At 35.9% G+C, this 21,794-nt stretch overlaps 1 protein-coding gene across 3 annotated transcripts in view; it reads right to left on the minus strand.

Annotated features, from left to right (window-relative positions):
* Positions 1-21,794, minus strand: part of WDR49 (WD repeat domain 49) — a 124,055-nt gene that overhangs the window by 92,253 nt on the left and 10,008 nt on the right. For all 3 annotated transcript variants that reach the window (XM_036017638.1, XM_036017637.1, XM_036017639.1), the window contains 3 exons: positions 7,486-7,926; positions 2,065-2,241; positions 1,043-1,217 (listed from right to left, as the gene is read on the minus strand). In XM_036017638.1, coding sequence (XP_035873531.1) covers positions 1,043-1,217; positions 2,065-2,241; positions 7,486-7,926 — 793 coding nt within the window. The remainder of the gene's footprint in view (positions 1-1,042; positions 1,218-2,064; positions 2,242-7,485; positions 7,927-21,794) is intronic.

Here is a 21,794-nt window from a genome sequence, read left to right on the forward strand (position 1 = left end):
AGGATCTATATGTAGGTTTTCATGTGGAATACTTTTATTGTGGGCCATGCATTAAAGAATTACCACCCTCCTAAAACCCCAAAATGGTACAGCTACCGTGAAAGGCAACAGTGGGGTCCATTTTGACTCTCTCTTCTTTGAAGCATATTAGGAATAGACCCTACAGTGTAACACTTAATGAGATAGTGAGTTTTCATTCCTTTTACATGGGCATTGTGTAATGTAGTGGTTCAGAAATGAGAAAATCACCGTAGTCATTAGTGTCTGGACCAAAGGGGATATAGATAGCAGGTATCTCCCATTTGGGTCTTGAGCCATCGGATTAAAATTCTGTAAAATTTAGGCACATTGTGAAACTAATATACTCACTGGTGACTAGGTTTATAGGAAGTTCTGGCTTTCTATAGATTATGTTTTATAACATAATTCTATCACACAGAGAAATACTGCCCAAGTATTCTAGATCAGAAGAACTCAGTCATTATACCAAAAAAAGAGTAAAAAGTACAAAAGATAATTAAGAAGATCCATTGGTTGTAGGAGGAAGGGCGGTTGGAGGTGGATGAGGGTATAAGAGAGATAAAGGTTAATGGAAAAATACAATGCAAAATAAGAAAAGAAGATTGTACTTTGAAGACAGTCCTCCTAATACACTTCTATGAGAACATAAAGAAAACAAAGGAATGGTATTTTTAGGGAACTTGTTTAATTATTTTATTAAGCAATACTGAAGTGACTAGGTGAGACTAGTTAGGATCAGAGTGGAGTTGAAGTTAAATGTATGCTGTGAAAATTATCTCCCTTTTCTTGATATGTTTTGAGTGCAAAGTTCACCTGCATCCATTGTATGAGGCACACTTCAGAAGGAAATAAAAAAAAGTGTTCCTGCCAGTATGCAGGGGACAGCAGAGAGTCCAGGACAACGCCTGAGAACCCATTACTGGTTTCTAAACTTGAACATCTTGTGTGAAACATTTTCATCAAAGAATGTAAATGTAGAAGTCAGAGGACCGTCTCATTCATGACTGTGGAAATTCAGTACCTTGCCTGACCCAATCTCCATGATGAAGTTTGTGCTTTAACGTATAACAACACTTGTGACGTCCAGAGAGCACTTCTGCCCAGTTAATGGTCACGGTGGCTTCTTCGTCTTCGCATGCACTAGCCGGGCGCTCAAACAGGGAAATCGTGGACGTCGTGAAAACAATTGCTTGGACCTTGGAGGAAACATTGAAAGAAGAACAAACAAGGGCAAAGAAATTGTTGCAAGAAAATTCTACACCCTTTAAGACTAATGAAAAATTGAGATTGAATTAATAGGAAGTTCTTCAATATTATTTACAGATGCAAATGGTAACATTGAAAGACAGAAACTACAGTGTTAGTAATGCAGTTAGCAAGGGCGGCTCATTTGCCTTTATGATACACTAGTCACTAAAAACAGTAACAATGAAAATATTTCACAATTATGAAAGGAAATTGTTCAAATTAGACTGCTTAAGAGTTCACAGGCATATTCCAATGTCATCCTATAAGTAATGATTTCACAGAGGTCAGGTGGAATTTGATAGGAAGACAGAAATCATTGCATCCATGTCTGGTGTCTGTGCTGCCCTCTCTAAGTCACGTCTTTTGTCACATGATACAGGAAATAGTCATTTTCCAGGAGGCTGGTACCGAGAAGCCTGAAACCTTATGAGCAAAACTCAGAATAATTCATTTGAAAGTTATAAGAGGTAACTTTAGGCATTTGATATTTAATGTTTATTAATATTGGGATCTAACAGATTATAAGCATCCTATGGTGAAAAAATGAGAAAATTTAAATATGAAAATTGAGATTATATATAGTCAAAAAACCCACAATGAAAATTGTTTTTTTCCATAAGCAAAAAGAGAAATTGTGACTAATCCATGTTTTCCGTGTCCCTCATGTGTGGCCTTATAATCTATAATACAGTTCAATTAGAAGGTCACACTCATTGCATTTTATTCCTATATTTAGCTACTATTTGATGGTTAAATTGATAGTATAGTGTTCAATATAATGGTTCCCTTACTTACCTTTCCAGTTGTGTCCCCAAAAGACAGAATTGATTCATTGGTATTAAGAGGGTCATACCAATAATCCATGCAAATTGGTGTTCCTTTCAGGCCTTGGAGTTTATATTGACAAGGAAATCCTTCTTTGGACAGCAGATCATAGAAACAAATCTCTTTACTTGTAAAAGCCACCGCTATCTAAAGTAGCAAAGTATAAAGTCAGAAAGCACTTCTAATGAAATTAGTGAAATCAATATGCAAAGCAGACATTTTCCTTGCAGGTTCTTAAGAGCATCACAGAGGTTCAGCATGGCACACAAATGTGCTTTATTCTGACTTTGGACACTAACCAAGAAAAAATACTTCCCATTGAAGTCATTTGAACATACATTCTTGTCTGTCTTCACTTTGTACACCCACCAACTTCTGTCCATGGAGACTGGATGATTAATCACAAAGGAAAAGCAAAGACCCAGAGAGCTACAACTTCACACAGACACACCAGAAACTTTTCACACCATGTTTTACAAAGTAAGCAGAAGCTTCCATAGAAATCAGTAGACAAAAAAATTGGTAAGAAGCCTTCCTAAGTCAGATAATATCCTAAAATCTATTTTTAAAAAGGAAATAAATGTGTCAATAAAATTGACAAAACTAACCTAAACTAACCCAAGAAATAAAAGAGAAAACATACACATTACTAAAATCTTAAAGAAATAAGTGGATGTTATTATCAACTTTACAGAAAGAAAAAATGATAAGAGAATACCATGAACAATCATATGCCAACAAAAAACTTCAATTAAAGGAATAAATTCATAGAAACACAAAAATTATCTAAACTAACTCAAAAGGCATAGAAAAACTCAGCAAACATATAATAGAGACTAAATTAGTAATCAAAAAATTTCCATGAAGAAAATCCCAGTCCTGGGTGACTTCACTAACAAATTTGATCAAACATCTAAGGATTTAACACCAGTCCCCCTAAAACTCTTCCAAAAAAAGTGGAAGAAGTACTTCACAAATCATTCTATGAAAACAATACTATCCTAATACCAAACCACACAAAGACATCACAAAAAATGATATATCAATATCTTTAAGGAATATAGATATAAAAATCTTTGAATAAATACTAACAAAGAGAATCCAACAACATATAAAAAAGATGACACTCCATTACCAAGTTTTGTGTATATATATATGGTCTCCTCAGAAGGTATGCAGCCATGTAATGTGAAAAGCAGAGACATTATTGAAGAAGATACAAGATACAAGAAACATTGTATGTAGGACAATGATGCTTCAGTCTCCTTCAAAATAGGCACCTTGAAACCTCACACAGTTCTCCCAATTGTCATCAGCTGCCCCGTCATATTTTCCTGAATACCATTGCTGGTCTGAAATCTCCCTTTCAAAGCTAATTTTAGTTTTGGAAAAAGCCAGAAGTCATAGGGTGCCAAATCTGGGCTGTAGTGAAGCTGGGTCACCTGAGTAATTTGATGTTTAGCCAAAAAACTCTGCATGAGACAGGATGCATGAGTGGATGTGTTGTCATGATGAAGCTGCCAGCCACCAGTTTGCTCATAACTGCAGCCTTCTGAATCATCCAAATAGTTTCTACGGAGGAATGTTCAAGCTTAATGCAAGATTTGTTGCCCCACTGGCTCAGTTGTTTTGAAAACAACAGCCACACAGTACACATGCCCACTCAAAGGCATCTGCTGTACCCACTGACTATACAGTGAAGTTGTCATTGTTCACACATGTGCATCCCAGTCCACTCTCTTTGGCTGCTAGCTTGTAACAATGTCGCACAAAATATTCTCATTATACTAACAATAGCTAGACTTATTCCAGACAGACCTCGTATATAAGGAATGAAAGGTTAGTTTAACGTGTAGGTACAATCAATGTAATACACCATATTAATAGAATAAAAGATAAAAACTGTATGATTATCTCAATAGACACAAAGAAAGCATTTGATAAAATCCAACACATTTTTATAATAATAATACTCATGAAACCAGAAATAGAAAAGAACTTCTTCAACCTAATAAAGACCATGTATAAAAGAAAACCAAAACCCACAGCTGATATGAAAATCTGAATATATTCTCGCTAAGATCAGGAACAACATGAGAATGTTCACTATTACCACTTCAGTCAACACTGTACTCAATTTCCAGGCAAAGGAATTGGGCAAGAAAAATAAAAAAAAGCATCCAGATGGGAAAAGAAGAATTTAAACTATCTATACTAGTAGATGGCATGATCTTATATGTAGGAAATCTTAAGAAATCAACAATTAACAATGACAACAAAGATTAGAACTAATAAACAAGTTCAGCTAAGTTCCAGGACATAAGATCATTTTTTAAAAATTGACTTCATTTTATATACCAGCAATAAGCAATCTAAAAATAAAATCACCAAAAGCAGTGTTGAAAAAATGAAAACACAAAAAAACATACTTGGATACAGTGTTTGTAAAGTATTCATTTGGTAAATGTATAAACCCAGAATATATAAATACCTGCCAAATCTTAATAATAACAAATCTTAATAGTAACAAACCTTAATAACAAATTTTAACTCAATAAAAAATAAACAAAAGATTTGTACAGATATTTCACCAAAGAGTATATACAAGTAGCAAATCAGTACATGAAAATATACTCAATCTTATTAGTCATTAGGGAAATGGAAATGAAACCACAATATAATAAAATACAAACCTATTAAAATGGCTCCAATTAAGAGAACAAAAAACCTGATCATACCAAGTTTTGGTGAGGTTGTGCTATATTCATACAATGGAGTATTACACCAATAAAAATACAAACTACTGATATACCCCATAACATGGAAATATCTTGAAATAATTAAGCCGAGTTAAAGAAGTCAGACTAAAGAAGGAGCACACACTGCGATATTACTTATATAAAAGTCTAGGCAATGCAAACGAATCTACAGTGACAGAAAGCCTATCTGTGGTTACCTGACAGGCAGGGATGGGAGAAGTTGGAGGGAGGATTACAAAGGACATAAGGAAAGTTTCCGGGTTGATGAACATGTTCATTATCTTCATTGTACTCTTGAGTCCTCACAGGTATATACATGTATTAAAATCTATCAACTTGGATACTTTTAATATGTGTAATTTATTTTGTGTGTTTATACTTCAGTAAAGCTATTTTTAAAAAGAAGTAAAAGCAGCATTCTTGAAGCTTCTACGTTGAGGAAGTACAAAGGAAAGGCTAAGATATATCAATCCTGAAAAGAAGAAACAGCAGCATAATCATTACATAATACAGCAACACAAACATTCCATTGTAAGAACAGAATGCTGCACACAGGCATAAAAAAATCTGGACCAGAACTACATTTTAAGCCCTACTGTTAAGCGTTAACACCAGATCCTCAGCAAGAAGGAACAGGATATGAGGTTAGCTGACACTACAGAGGCAGCAAAGACTGAAACACAGCCTCAGACATCAGGCTGCTCCCATTACAAATCTTGCAGCACTGATTACATCCTGTGTGATTGGGGCAAATTCCACAGCCTGTCCTTGCTCAATTTCTAACTCTAAAAGTGGGAGTAATATCCACTTTAGGGTGATATTGAGGAGATTAACAGAAAAGGGCAAGTCACACAGGAAACTAATGAAGATGATGATGATTCTTAATGGTTCCAGGAAGCAGTGAACACTATTTCCCACTTCAAAAAAAATCCTTGCTCTCTTTGGAGAAGTGGCTGATTCTGGGCCTAGCGTAATAAATATATGAGATGATCCTGGGACATCTGTCATACCAGGAAGCAAAGAAGTTTTCAAAGACTGGCAGGATTATATCAAAAAAGACTCAGAAAGCTGACACATATTAGTTCCACTGACAAAAAAATGGTACAGTTTTGGGGATGGAACAATAACTCAGAAGGTTGACACAATTCAAATTTGTTTAAACCCCTGAGTGTACAATGATATTGAAAACAATAATGATAGTAGTATTCATGTTTTTTCTTCAGAGGATAGTAGAAAACCAGCTCATTATTTTGAATACTGGGAAATAAAAGTAAAGAATTAGGCATTTATTCTGCCTTCGTTACACAATTTGTACTGCATGACAGTTAAATAATTGACCAGGGGAATTCGTTTTTATAGAGGTACTGCAGTTTATAAGGGAAGAGGAAATGATGAAACTAACATGTCATCATCTTGCAACCATAACTGTTATCCCAAGAGGAGAGAGAACCTGGGATTTTGTGCCTCCTGGTTGAGGAACACCTACCCATATTAACGCTTTCAACTTAACTGCCCGTTTATAGGAAAAAAGAGAACAAGTGGACATGTTAAAAAAACCCAGGTAAATTCAGTCTGAAAATCTAGAGTGCTGAACAGTGTAAAGGACAAACATCTAGTTTCTTTAACAGAAACATCAACCAGCAACAATAAAAATGAAAGAATAAAGAAGAGGTGAGGGGAAATGTGTAGATCAATAGCGACATATCAACTATTTAAAACATTCTTGAACTTTATTTGGATCTTGGTTCAAACTAACTTTCAAATAATCAAATTATAAATAATTAATAATCATAAGATTAGGAGATATGTATATGACTGCATATTTAATGATATTAAAGAATTATTGCTATTTATATTAAATGTGATGGTAGTATTATGGTAATACTAAAGAGAAACATTTTAAAAATACCAAATATTTCCAGATTAAATGATTGGATGTTTTGGATTTCAAGAGAGAGAAGATATAAATGAAACAAGATCGAATGTGAATTGGAAAATGGTTAGGGGTGAACACTGGTTTTTAATACTATTATTCGTGCTTGTGTATGAGTTTAAGATTTTTCAAGGTGCAGTTTGCCACCTACTTAATATAAAATACTAAGAATGTGGATTTTTAAGCTGCATCTTTCTCATACACTGATTCTCCTTTCAGTATGTTACCTTGCCCATAGGCATAGTTACGCAGACTGAGTGGGTCCTACATGTTAGAATTAAGAAACTGATTCATACAGTGGTCAAAATCATCAAAATGAGAGAAGCAGTTCCCTGTAATTGCACTCAGCTGAGCCATGCCTTGCAGAGCCTCTTGGATCTGCATATAGAGCCATGATTCTGCTGCAAACTATATAGCCATAAAGGTCTTATTAGCTAGTAATGCGGCATGACCACATTTGGGACAAAGCCAAACATCTGAGTCAGTATCAGCTGTCTCATTTAAGGGCACACAAGAGAATGGCTTAGAAAATAGAGTAGCTCCCTTGGCCCTACTTGTATTGTCTTGCAGTCAGGCAAGAGGCAGGGAAGAGTAATGCAGCTCTCTGTTCCTGTTGGTGGTGTACTTGATACTGATCTGGAACCCTGTCCCATCATTTTCCCCTTTACAAGCAGTAGATTCATTTATAAAAATGTGTACCTTGTTTACATTTTCCAGAGAAACCAGACTTGTCACCCACAGATGTTTGAGCTTAGTGGCATCTGGAGTGATGGGAAGTGTTTCTTGCAGCTTTAAATTCTCTTCCCAGATTCCTAATAAGCCTTCCTTGCTGATGGTCAAATAACGACTTGAGCTCTTTAAGAAAAGGACTTTTTGAATGGTGCCCTTGTGTTTCCCTGGGAGGAATTCAAGGTCTTTCCACTGGGGAACCACAGTCGCCTTTGCGCGCTCATCATTTTCATATAGTGTTAACAGCAGAAATGAAGACAACTTGTCCCAGTCCATGAAGCCATCTTGGGCCACATCCACTTTGTCAAAGAGTTTCCCATATTCTTCCTTTGTGCCCCAACCAACAATCTCTGTCATCCTCTGAATAAACTCTTCTCTGGACATACAAGTGGTTTGACTTGCCTCTGGGGCCTAGAAATTTGGAGAAACACAGGACAACAGTGAAAGCGTCATCAATACCAGAGCATTGTACTATACCACAAGGTCGATATAATCAGCAGTTCTTTGAAGGTGCAAAGAAAAATGTCTTTTACTTATAACAGCATTAAAGTGAATTGGTGCTGAGGAGCAAATAATTAATGGGGCTACAAGCAGACATTCTCAATAACAAATGTCCCTACAAGTGGAAGAGGGGGAGGCAGCAGAGTCAGAGATTTGATGTGATGCGAGAAGCAGGGGTCAGAGCAGTGCCAGGCTCTGGGCCACGGAAGGCAGGCGGCCTCTAGAGGCTGAAAAGGTCAATGCTTTTGGTTCTCTAGCGCCTACAGAAGAAAGGCAAGTCTGACATCACCTGGACTTTATCCCCGTATAACCTATTTTGGAATTTTTGACCTCTAGAACTATGAGATAATAAAGTTGTGCATTTTAAGCTACTGAATTCATGGTCATTTATTATAACATCCATAGGAAATTAATACAGTGGTTTACAGAAAATGGGTGAATCCCTGAAGAAAGGTTAGTACAACCAGTAAATTATACAACAGTAGAAATTTAATCCAAGGGCAAGAAGTATATTTCTGTAAATATACACAAAGAACAGTGAGCCCATAGTCAGTTGATCTTTGTTATTCATCATAGCTATGTTTTATAAAGTCTCTACAAATACTAAATCAGCAGCTACTGAGCCACTGCTACTAGAGGAAAACAAGGGTAGATTTCTTTGCACAGCATTTTTATCAACTGATTAACTCATAATTTTGTTTTACATGTGTTTCTGTTGACAGACACCTTATACAATGTATATTGCTAACTCATTAACATTGAATTCATGGCCATAGCACTATTAGCTCATGACTGAATGAAATTTATCAAACACATGTATTTTCTCCACAAGGCACATCACAGTCTTCTTGCACTTGGAAACACTAGGCAGCACTTAGGACTACTTTTGGGTGCCATTTTAAAGAGTGAAATCACCAACAAAAAGCATAAAATGCAAAAAAAAAAACCTCTTGCCACTAAATAGACCACAAATAGGACACATCTTTACAGTAAAAGAACAGAAATAAGACGGCAAAGTATTATCTTGTTGGATCTCAGCCTGGAGTATGTACCTCACAAGGCTAATTTTTTTGCTACTCTGAATATGTCTGTGAATGTTCATAAAACCGCCTTAAGTATTGAACATAGAAGTACATATATCTTTGAAAATAAATATTTTCAAGTTTTTCAGTCATATGCCCAGAAGAGGGATTGCTGAGTCATATGGTAATTCTATTCTTTTTTTTGAGGAACTGCCATACTGTTTCCCATAGTAGCTGCAAATTTTAGCAAGTAAGCAAATTCGCAAACACAGAACTCATGAATAATGAAAATCATCCATATTTCAAGAAAGTACATAGCTTAATATTGACAGATTGTTCAGTTTGGTGAAATTCGTGATGAGAAAAATCTACTTTTCCTATTACTTCAGAGCCAAGAAGTCAGGATTGAGAGTTGCTCTGGGAGGTAGCATATTAAGGAGCAGGTCAAACAGTCGTAGGTTTAATCCTTATTCCACCAAGAACTGGGGGAACTATCGGGAGTTTACATCACTGATGAGTCAATATCCACATCTATGAAATGAATATGGTGATATCAGCCACAGGAAAATTGTTATGAAGATTAACTGACATATCATAGATGCAGAAAAACACTTGACAAAATTCAATACCAATTCGTGATAAAAATTCTCAGTAAACTAAGAATAAAATAAAATTTCCTTAATTCAGTAAAGAATATCTGCAAAAAAAAAATGCAATATGCATAATGGTGAGAAACTTGAAACTTTTCTACTAAGATCAAGCCAGTACATGGCAAAAATGCCCCCTCTCATCATTGCTTTTCAGCATCATCCTGGAAGCCCCACAGAATGCCCTCAGACAAAAACAAAGGAAATAAGAGACACAAAGACTGGGAAGGAAGGAATAAAACGGCATTTGTTCTCAGATGACATGATCATCTATGTAGAAAGTCTGAAGGAACCGACGAACTCTTGGAACTAACAAGTGATTACAGCAAGGCTGTAGGATACACAGCTAATATACAAAACTTAATGGCTTTCCTATACACCAACAATGAACAAATGCAATTTGAAATTAAAACCACAATACCATTTACTTTAGCAGCCACAAAAATGCAATATGTTTGTATAAGTCTAAAAAATAACACTTATGTACAAGATCTATACAAAGAAATCTACAAATCTTTGGTTAATGAAATCAAGAACTAAATAAATGAAGAGATTGTCCATGTTCAAGAACAGGAAGATTCAAAAGAATCCAAAGATTTCCTACAATTCCAAACAAATTGCAGAAAGTTATTTTGTGGAGTAATCCACAAAAATAACTATAACAAACTGGCAACTGATATAAAGTTATCAGTTTTATATCAAAAAACTGATTCTAAAGTTTACATGTAAACTTAGAGACAAAAGACCCAGATAAGCTAACAAAATATGGAAGGACAAGAACAAAGTTGGAGGACTGACTCTACCCCATTTCTAGACTTACCCCAAAGTTCTAGTAGGCCAAACAGTGTGGTATTGGCATAAGAACAGGCAAATATACCAATGAAACCAAATAGAGAACCCAGAATTTAAGCCACATAAATATAGCCAAATGATATTTGACAAAGGAGGAGATGCAATGATGAAAAGATAATATTTTCAACAACTGCTGCTATAATAACTGAACATCCACATGATTTTTTTAAAAAATGAATCTAGATACAGATCTTATGCCCTTTACAAAAAGTAACTCAAAATGGATCACAAACATCCATATAAAATGGAAAACAATAAAACTCCTAGAAGATAACACAGAAGCAAACCTGAATAGTCTTGATTTTGGTGATGACTTTTTAGATGGGATATAACAAAAGGCATGAATAATGAAAGAAAGAATTTATGATCTGGACTTCATTAAAATTAAAAACTTCTGTTCTGTAAAATATAATGTCAGGAGAATAAGAAGACAAGCACAGACTGAGAGAAAATATTTTCAAAAGATACCTCTGATAAAGAACTCCTCCAAAATGTACAACGAATTCTTAAAATTCAACAACAAGAAAACGAACAATCCAATTAACAATGGGCCAAATATCTTCTCAGCAAAGATATAGAGATGGCAAGTCGGTATATTAAAAGGCAGAGAACTGCAAATCAAAGAAAAAAATGATGACATATCACTGCACACCTAATAGAATGGCCAAAATCTGGAACACTGAAAACACCAAAGGCTGGCAAGGACACAGGGCAACAAGAACTCTTGTACATCACTGGTGGGAATGCAAAACGGTACAGACACTTTGGCGGTTTCTTACAAGACTTATGAATCCAGAAATCGACCCACATAAATCCAGTGATCACACTGCTTGGTGTTTACCCAAGGGAGCTGAACACTTAGGTCCACACAGAACTGGCACATAGATATTCATAGCAGCCAAGATGTCCTTCAGTGGGTGAGTTGATAAATAAACGGTACTATCAAGTCATGAAAAGATACGGAGGAAACTTAAATGCATATTGCTAAGTGAAAGAAGCCAATCTGAAAAGGTCACATCCTATGTGGTCAGAGGTTGCCAAGGGATTAGAGGAGTGAGGGAGGGAGGAACAGGCAGAACACAGAGCATTTTCAAGGCAGTGAGACTACTCTATATGATACCATAATGATGGATACATGTCATTATGTGTTTGTCCAAATTCATAGAACCTACAACTCTATGAAAGAACCCTAATGTAAAGTGTGGGCTTTGGGTGTCTGTGTAGATTCATCCAGTGTAACAACTGTACTACTCTGCAGGGAGATGTTGATAATGAGGAAGGTTGTGCATGTTTCCGGTCAGGGATATAGGTGTAATCTCTGTATTTCCTCCTTAATTTTGTTGTGAACCTACAACTCCTCAAGAAATGTAAAGTCTTAATACAAAAATGATTAACTGAGATGTTATGTGCATAAGAAATATGTAATCAAGTATTTAATAGAAGTTAATCTAGGTTTTTAATTAATTTAATTTCCTGAGAAATAATTGGCATCTAGCCCTTTGAACTACTCAGAAGTCCATAATTCTTATCTTTCTTAAATTATTGTTAGTCTAACAAGCTTAGATGGATGGAAATTTTCAATGACCCAGATTTTAAGTGTAGAGAAAGAAATCTGATCCCCAAAACACTCCATTTAAACCAAGACTGCAAACTGCAAAAGCTAAGTCATGTTGATCTTTTACTTTAAATTATTACATCAATCAACCCCTCATATCTATGTCAGTATCCCATTAATTTAATAAAATACATTTCAAAACTTAATCTCAGAGTATTTTCTTCCTATGAACTAATAATTTATTTTTATTTCTAAGGACAAAAACTATTCTGACAAATATCAAAACACTTTCTTATTTATTGGAACATGAAATTGGAACTAGATTACAAACAAAGAATAAAACAAATGTTCTTCCCCGAAGTAAGTGAAACAATGAACTCCATATGTGCTGCATATGGATAGTGCCCATGTGCACAGGGAAGACGTCTCAACAAACCTGACGGACAAGCACAACTGTCTGATACACCAGGCAGCCCTGCCACTGACTGTCCACTCAGGAGCTTTGGTTGTTTCAGGCTTGAACATAAAACCATGATTTCGCCATACCCTTGGTTAAAATTCAAGAATTTGCCTTTACCAAAAAAAAAAAAAACCTAACTTATTCAAGAATTATTATTCCTTGATTAATACGTATGTGGTTTATGTTTATTAATTCTATTATATGTTGTTTTAATAAATTAGTTAAATGTAGAATTAACTAATTGTTAATGTGATCTAGGTGATCTTTTATAGGAGCTTTAAAACACAAATGCAGTAACTTTTACCATACAGTTAATTCTTATTTGTCTGTGGTTCTGGGACTAGAATTACTTCATTTATTCTATTATGTGATATATATATATATATATATATCTCACACACACACACACACACATATATATATATATATATATATATATATATCACAATCTGTAGTAAAGAGACTGTGGTTGTATAGTTGCCTCAGCCTCAGTTATTACACTTCTAAGTAGGGATCATAATAACTAGCTCTTAGGGCTGTTATCAGGATTAGTTGATAAGTCAATGTACATATGCCACATGAGATCATTTATTGTGTGTATAACATATTTATATTCAATAAAGGTTAATTCCCTGCTAAGCATTTTAAAAAAATAAAACCATAAACTAAGCCATCATGGCAACAACGATTCTTCTCTGAGGATTTAGATCATTGATTTGTTAATGCATGTGCTTTTGTGTGCATGTGCGCGAGGCCTCCAAAGTTGTACATATTATTGGCAAAAAGTTTCCTTTGTTTTTTTTTTGTACAATGGCTCTTGTAGCGCTTAGTGATCTTTAACTTCATTCCAAACAATTTTGTTAGATTGTATTGTGATAGCTGTCATGTCAGTGTGCATTAAAAAAAACTTATCAAAATTGGTGAATTTTGTGCAGCCATTTTAATACTGAAGATGGAAGAAGATAAGCAACATTTTCTGGCATATTATGCCTTATTATACTGAAATGCAGAAAAAGATTTGTGCAGTATATGGAGAAGGTGTTGTGACTTATCCAGTGTGTCAAAAGTGGTTTGCGAAGATTTGTGCTGGAGATTTCTCTCCATGGTTGAGTAGACCAGTTGAAGTCAACAGCAATCAAATCGAAACATTAATTGAGAACAGTAAACATTATGCCATGCAGTAGATAGCTGACATACTCAAAATATCCAAATCAATAAAGTAATTGGTGAAAATAAAAAATGTGTCTTTTATTGTAAGGAAAAAGACCATGAGAACTTTTTGACCAACCCACTAATTACTAATTTTAATAAACTTACCCTCCCTATTGTATCAAGGGTGGGTAGGCACTCCCTAGATGGTTCTGAGATACTTCTCAGTGGGTCAGGAGAATGTGTGTGGCACACTCTGCAACAGGATTATGTGAAGCCCTATTTCCATCACGATTACCAGTTGCTAGTTTTTGACATAACACGAAACAGAAACTGTGTACACACTGTTTCCACTGCTTTTGCTCAAAGGCACAGACACAGACTATCTTAAGCGAGCCCAGTGCAAGTAAAGTGCACCTGTTTCCAGAAACCACAGCGATCTCATATGTGTAAGACCAAATCACCGTGGTCGTAGCTCCCACGGTGCTTGTCTTGAGCCACTGGTACTGCTACTCTGGAAACTGTAGGTGAGTCAGAGCTCTGCCTTAAACTTCTTGGCAAAAGGTTACTCCACAGAAAGAGAAATCATCCTTCAATCTAAAAATGAGCTGGAACATACTATGATTTAGTTGCTACAAACTCTCGATCTGTAATTAGATTCAGTCATGAGTAGCAACATAATTTATCTTTGTGTAATCTTTGGATATATATGTCTTCATATGTATATATACACACATAAATATTTATGTATAGATACACACATACATATATATTTACATATTTAAATTAGTGCTAATTCAGGTAGCATCTGGTTTTATGCCTTTGTGACATGACATTTGTGTGACCCCAGGCCACAGCGTCTGAGGGTTCAATAAGAGGTCTGTACATAAGACCATCCTTACCTTAAATGATTCTATTAAAATAGTTATTGTTATTGACGATCTATCCACATCAAGCTAAATTCACAAGCATATACTTAGTATAAATAGGATAGTATAAATAATTTAAGAAATTTTATTTCATTATAAAACATAGAGCACAAAACAATTAATTCTCAATTCCTTCAATTGAAAATTTAATTAGTATGGCTTTAATAGGATTTTCTTCCAATTTGTTCTAATTTGATGTATACCTAACAAATAAAAACTACCTAACCATGTTTAAAAGTATACCTTTCACTCCTATTAGTCAAGATTCATTGTCTGGTCTTTTTGAGGTAATATTTAGTACCCTGTGTCTCTTAGAACTCATTTTCTGATAAAGTGAAAAGTGTGTGACCCATTAGAAAACGTATTCTCACTCAGCCCTTCCTGAGATAATGCTTCAAAACTTATTTTTGTGTCTTTTAACTATGGAGTAAGAAAATAGTGAGTTATTTTCTCCAATTTTTCTTGCAAGAACTGTAATATACTCAGAACGCCTGGTTGATTATCTCAGTAGGCACAGTGTTGGAGGGATCTTTAGAAAAGTTTCCTATTTCCCCGAATCCCTGTCAGAGAATATTCTAAAAATCATTTCCATCTTCCCGGAAAGGTTTTTCTGCAGCTACAATCAGTTCTAATGAACTGCCTATCTATTTTTTTATTTAAAAAATGAACTCTGTAAAATTCTGTACGGCTTCTGAGCTTTGTAAGATCTGGATTTCACTGTGACTTACAGGAAAACTGAGCCCTGAGCTAAGTGCAGACCTTCAGAACTCAACCCAATGTAAGAAACGTGACAGCCCTTTTCACTGCAAGAAGAGACCATGTGCTTTCAATTAGCAATGTTTGAGCCCATGCATTCTAAAAATTATTTATTTTGACACAAAATAATCTGTTTTTACTATAGAAAACACAAGACGTAGATCAGCCAACAATTAAAATTCTCCATGATGCCATCAGCCTTTTGGATTTTTTCTAGGCAGAAATAGAGTACTTGTGTGTCATTTACCAAATGGTGTCATAATATACTCATCTTTGATTGCTGCTCTTCCAGTGTAGGTCATGTCATGAAGTTATGCCTTGTATAATATGTACTGGTTTTCATTGTCATTTTTAATGGTTGCACAATATTCTACAGAGAAGGCATCTTATTTATTTATAAACACCTATTGTCTTCAATTGTTCCCAATTCTTGTCTGTTTTATATAAATAACCCAGAGACAAACATCCTTACACATATATCTTTGCTCAATTGCCCAATTATTTCCCCGAGGAAAATTTACAAGAAGCAGAATTGCTGAGTCAAAGAATTCCCATGTTCTTAAAGCTTTTGATAGAGCTTGCCAAACCCTTCTCTGGAGATGGTTGAACAAATTTACATTTCTATCAACAAAGTATGAGATTGACTATATTGCCCCAAATTTGACCAAGTTGTGGTATTCTCATACTTCATAAGACTCATCCGTTCATTGCTGAAAAATAGTTCTAGTGAGCCTAAACATTGACATACTTTTTGGTAAAATGGAGCAATGCATTCCCAAAGCAACAATTCTTTCAAAAAGCCTGATAACTCTTAGAAATGCTGTTTATGTTTTTTTCTCTTTAACTTTTTCCTATGGCAATATTTTGTAATGAGATGAGGAAAGAAAAAGTTTCTCCATTTCTCTTATTCTGTAAATAAGGACTTGCCCAAAACAAGGATACAGGTCCCAGTTAAAAACTCTGGAGAGAGCACAATTCAATTTGATCAGAAACTGAAGTATTCTCTCCTCTGTTAAAACTGACTGTGTGTTTGCATATCACTGACCGAAGGATGGCTGCCTTCATCCGTTGGTTGCTATTTTCTCCCAGATCCTGAAAAACGATCTGCTCATTAATAAATGTATATTGACCATGAACACCCCACATGCTGGCATAAGGTAGGTTTATTTATTCATCTATTAAACAAATATATATTAAGTGCCCACTCCATGTCCAACTCTATTCTAAACATTCAGCACCAGCTTTCAACTAGACAGATAAGGTCTATGTCCTTCGAATACTTAGACTTCAGTGGGGAGGCTAGGTGTGCTGGTCACAATGATTCTAGGTACCAAAAGTAATAACAGATCTCAAGAATCACACTAATTATGTTTTTCTTCCAATTTCAAACAGAATCTAGACTTTAAACATGTCAAAACATTGCACAAACAAAAATCCTGTATAGTCCAGAAACCTTTCCTTAGTTTGAATGCTTCTTGTTTTCTACTTTTCCTTCAGATCCTTAGAATTGTGCAATGTTTCTTTTTCCTCCATAAAAAATAGTTTCTAATAGGATCTCGGAATCTTGTTTTGCCCAGAACCTGCTAGTTTTATGAAGCGCTTCACCATAAATAACGTTTCTTCTGCCAAATATTTGGCATGATTTTTGGGTAATGTATTGTGACAGCTGAATTAGTATGCACTATCAAAATGCATTCTTTCCCTTATCTCTGTAATAAAATTTAAAATTAACATGCTGCTCTCTCATGCTTCATCCTGTTGCATTTGCCTCAATTTCTCTTGGTTACAAAGCATATTGGTCATGAATATGTATTAGGGTTTGCTGTCAAACCGTGTGAACATCTTCTGGAGCAGATTAGATATGTTATTTCAAAACAAAGGCATCAGTTTATATCACCCCCTGCAATTTTCACTTACCAATGAACATTCATGAGAAACTGAACAACAGAATAGGAGAGACTAGTCCACCAGCCGAGGTTCGTCTTGCTCCTTTTTCTTGCTTCAATAGATTTTAGTTGGTTTTCATTTTCATTTACATTATGATATCAATGATTCAAAAGCTCACCAATCTCAATGGAGTTTAAATTTTGTGACTAATGAAGGCACAGACCTTGAAATCCCTGTACTGAATTTAAGATTTGGAACTAAACTTTTCTAAACCAAAATATCAACAGTTAGATTTCCTATCAACTGGTAATTTAGAATTGAATTGCCACTGCAGGAGAAACAAGTCAATAAATCTGCCTTTCACTTTAAAATAAAGATAATCATAATCCCCAACATATGTAATTGTCCATATCAGTTTTTTCAGTCTATGGAAGTTTTCAGTTCTCTACTTTGGACCTAAATGATGTTTATTACCATCATCTGTTTTGTCTAAGCAGGAAATTTGGGGGCATGGGCCTGACCAGAGGAATGGTGCATCCAAGAGACAATTGAGCTTCATTGATCCTCATTTGGAAATATCACTACAGAAGGATAAACATATACTGTTTTTAAAAATGATTTTAATTGTTTTTTAATACTTTTAAAAACAATTGCTGTTCATTGGTTAGAAACCATAAATAGAGTCAAAGAATTTCATGCATCTACAAATTCATGCATTTCAGAGCTAGAAGAAAGTTTAGAGAATCTATCCCAAACCCTTCATTTAAAAAGAAAATACTGAGTCCCAGAGAGTTAAAAAGACTTCTCAGGTCGCACAGCTCACTGTTGACAGAACTAGGCCCACACCCAATGGTATCCAGTCCCTAATCACTTTTCTTATACCATAAATATATTGATCTCAGCAAACCCTGATTATCTCTACTATAACACGTTCATCAACAATCCAGAAATATGTGAGCTTAGAATTTGTATACCCAAATAATGTCATGCAGTTTTGATAAAAGATATTTACCTAGAACCATAAAACTTTATGATGAGATACTTAAAATTTACATATGAAGTCTAAAATCAATAAAGCATGAATAAACTAAAAGATCAAAAAGATTTCAAACCAGGTTGTAGAAGGAAATCCTCTCATCCAAATTATCATTTCCTTCTCGCTCTTGCATCGTTCTCAAACCAACTATCCAACACTTCAACTAATCTCTGGCCATCACACTCATTCCTTTGACCTCTCATCCTTTCATCTCAGGTGTCAAGAAAAACCCTAGCTGAGCAGTGACAAAGATCACACAAATGCAGAATAGCATCACTATAATAAAATGCACACTCTCCAACCTCAAAATGTTCCTCTAAAACTACTAGGAACCCTTCCAAGTTTCTTGCTGAACTCTTAGTCATATTCTCCACATTCTTTAAACTTCTAATACAGAAATTTAACTTGTAATTCATAGAAATGAAGGAGAAGAAAGAAGAGGATGAGAGGAAGAAGAGGACAAGAAAGAAGTGTCAATCAGATGGGAGCTCTCTCAAATATCTGCAAGGTAGATTGACTTGCAGCCTTTCCTTCCTGTGACAATAGAACTGCTCCTCTCATCTGAACACCTCCTTCCACCGCCTCAAGGGATCTCTTCGATCATCCTGATCCTGCTCTCTGTTGACTCCTTTGCATCAGCATTTAAACGTGGTCAAGTCACTTGAATCATTAACCATCTTTCTTTGACACTACCATATATTTTTAGCTAGTGCTTTTCCTTCTCATCCTTTCAAACAGCCATCTGAAAGGAATCAAGTTCACACATTGTCTCAATGTGCTCACCTCCAACTTTTTGAACCCATTGCAATATAGCTTCTTTCCCTTTCCCTCCACTGAAGCTGCTCTTACCAAAAAGACTAAAAAACCAGTAGTGGTATCTTCCAGTGGATTTGTGCCCATTCTTATAAGGTGAAAAATGTACCAAGTTAATGTTTGGTTCCAAATAGCTTGGAGAAAATTTCTTGATATTCCTACTTAATTGAAAAGTAAAACCAGAGAAATGTGTAAGACATCAATCAAAGAAGAAAAAAGGTTCAAGCTGCTGTAATTATTTTATTAGACAGAGAAAAAGAAGAGTGGCAGAAAAGGGAGGTGAACAGGGTGGGTGACAGCATGATGGCAGAGGGTGACATGGCAATAAAGAACCATTTAGAAAGTTCCAAAGGCTATAAAGCTAAAATAACTTAAAATTTTATATGTATATATATATTTTTCTTACTATTTTTTTACAATCCCAGTAGTATACTGTGATTTATTTATCCATTTACTGATAAATAATTTGGTTGTTTTAAATTTTCTATTTGATTGACAATATTAAATATTCTTATGCAAATATATTTTCTGCACATCATAATTTATTTAGAATAGTTTGTAGAATTGGAATTGTTGGTTCTAAAAGTATGCTTTTGGAGTTTTGGCCAAGATGGCAGCATAAATAAATGTGCTACACCAATTTTCCCATAACCACATCAAAACCACAAATACACTACAGAATAAGCATAATTCAAAAAATTTTGAAATCTAGCTGAACAGAAGTCCTACAGCTAAAGATATAAAGAAGCCACATCAAGACAGGAGGAGAAGTGGAGATATAGAACAGGCTTGTTCCTTACCCACATGTGGTAGATAAAAATTGGGAAGTATATCTTGGCTGCAGAGGTCCCTCCTGAGGATTGAGGGACCTGTGAGCCCCACAGCAGCCCCCCCCCCCCCACACCCAGGGTTCCAGTGTTGGGAAGAGAAGTCCCCATAACCCCAGTCTATGAAAACCAGTGGAGATTGTGGCTGAGTGAGATGGAATCTCCTGGAGTCCCAGGCACTTCCTCCTAAATGTCCCCTGCGTGGACTTACTCAGACTCTCTCTCTGAGCTCCAGCACTGGGGCACCACATCAAAATGCACCAGGATTTATGGGAAGGAACTGAATTGTCTGGCATCATGGTGAAAACTGAAGGAACAGCTTTCTCCCAGACAGAAGCACTGGCAGCGGCCATTGTTCTTTTTCTGAGCCCTCCTTCAGATAGCTAACAGGCAGGTGCCATACTTGAGTCTTCACAAACCTAGCTAACACTATTAACCCAGCTCTGGTGATTCCATGAGACACTTCCCCACCCAACTTTTGGGCATACCTAGCTATTTCTAGTGGCTTTTCCATAGGAATGGCCTGTCTTGGCTCACTCTTCAGACTTTCCTAAAATCTCTCAAGCAGGCAGTATCTCATCATAGTGTGCCCTGTACCTCTCACTAAGTAGCCTCAGGCCTGGAACTAGCAGCAGCCAGCCTTGGTTCACAGCTTGGCCTATCTTGGGCATGTCTAAGCCCAGCACTTTTTAGATGGGCAGGACATGGGTGGTGGTTGATCTTGGGCTGCACCTCTTGGGAGCCCCCATGGCCACCTCACAAGCAACATACTCAAGGGGAGGACTCAGTGGGCACCAGAGCCCTGCTGACGTTGGTCCTGCTCCACAGGGTAGGCCCTACATTGTTTATCCTCCATGGTAGTTGCAGCCAGTTCTTACAGTCAATGAGCCTAGGGATAAATTTCTCCAATTGACGTGGCAACAGCAATCAAAACTCAACTACAAGAGAAGGATGAACACAGCCTAAGGAGGTGGGGGACACATCTGGAGTGCCCAGCTCAAGTGATCAGAGAGACTATGCCTCTGAACCCTATAGAACACTGACTACATAAGGCCTCTCTATCAAGCACAGGAGACAAATAAGTTCTATCTAATACACAGGGAGACTGGCACAAAGAGGAGACAAAGAAACATGTCCCAAAGGAAAGAACAGAATGAAACTCCAGGAAAAAAAAACCTAAACAAAATGAAGACAACCAATCTACCAGATATAGAGTTTAAAACCCTGGTTATAAGGATGCTCAATAAACTTAGGAGAAGAGTAGATGTACTTAGTGAGGATTTCAACACCAAGATAAAATATATAAAAATGGAAGTAGAAAACGAAGTATAAAAGAACCAGTCAGAAATAAAGAATATACTAACTAAAATGAAGAATACATTACAGGAAAACAACAGTTAGGCAGATGAAATCAGGAATTTGGAGGATAAGAAATTTTTTTTAAAAATCAGAACAGCAAAAAGAATAGAAAAAAATGAGAATAGTATAAGGAGTCTCTGGGACAATTTCAAGTGTACCAACATTCTCATCACGTGTGTGCCAGAAGACTAAGAGAGAAAGCAAGGAATTAAAAGCCTATGTGAAAAAATAATTACAGAAAATTTCCCCAACTTGATGAAAAATAGACATACAAGTTCAGTAAGTACAGAGTCCTAAACAAGATGAACCCAAAAAGGCCTACTCTAAGACACATCATAGTTGAATAGTCAAAGATTAAAGACAAAGAGAGACTCTTACAATAAAAGCAGCAAGGGAAAAACAGTTATCTACAAAGCAGCTCCCATAAGACTGTCAGCTGATTTCTCATCAGAAAATTTGTAGTCCAGAGGAGACTGGCAAGAAATA

The sequence above is a fragment of the Phyllostomus discolor genome, chromosome 2, assembly GCF_004126475.2.
Source record: "Phyllostomus discolor isolate MPI-MPIP mPhyDis1 chromosome 2, mPhyDis1.pri.v3, whole genome shotgun sequence".
NCBI lineage: Eukaryota > Metazoa > Chordata > Mammalia > Chiroptera > Phyllostomidae > Phyllostomus > Phyllostomus discolor.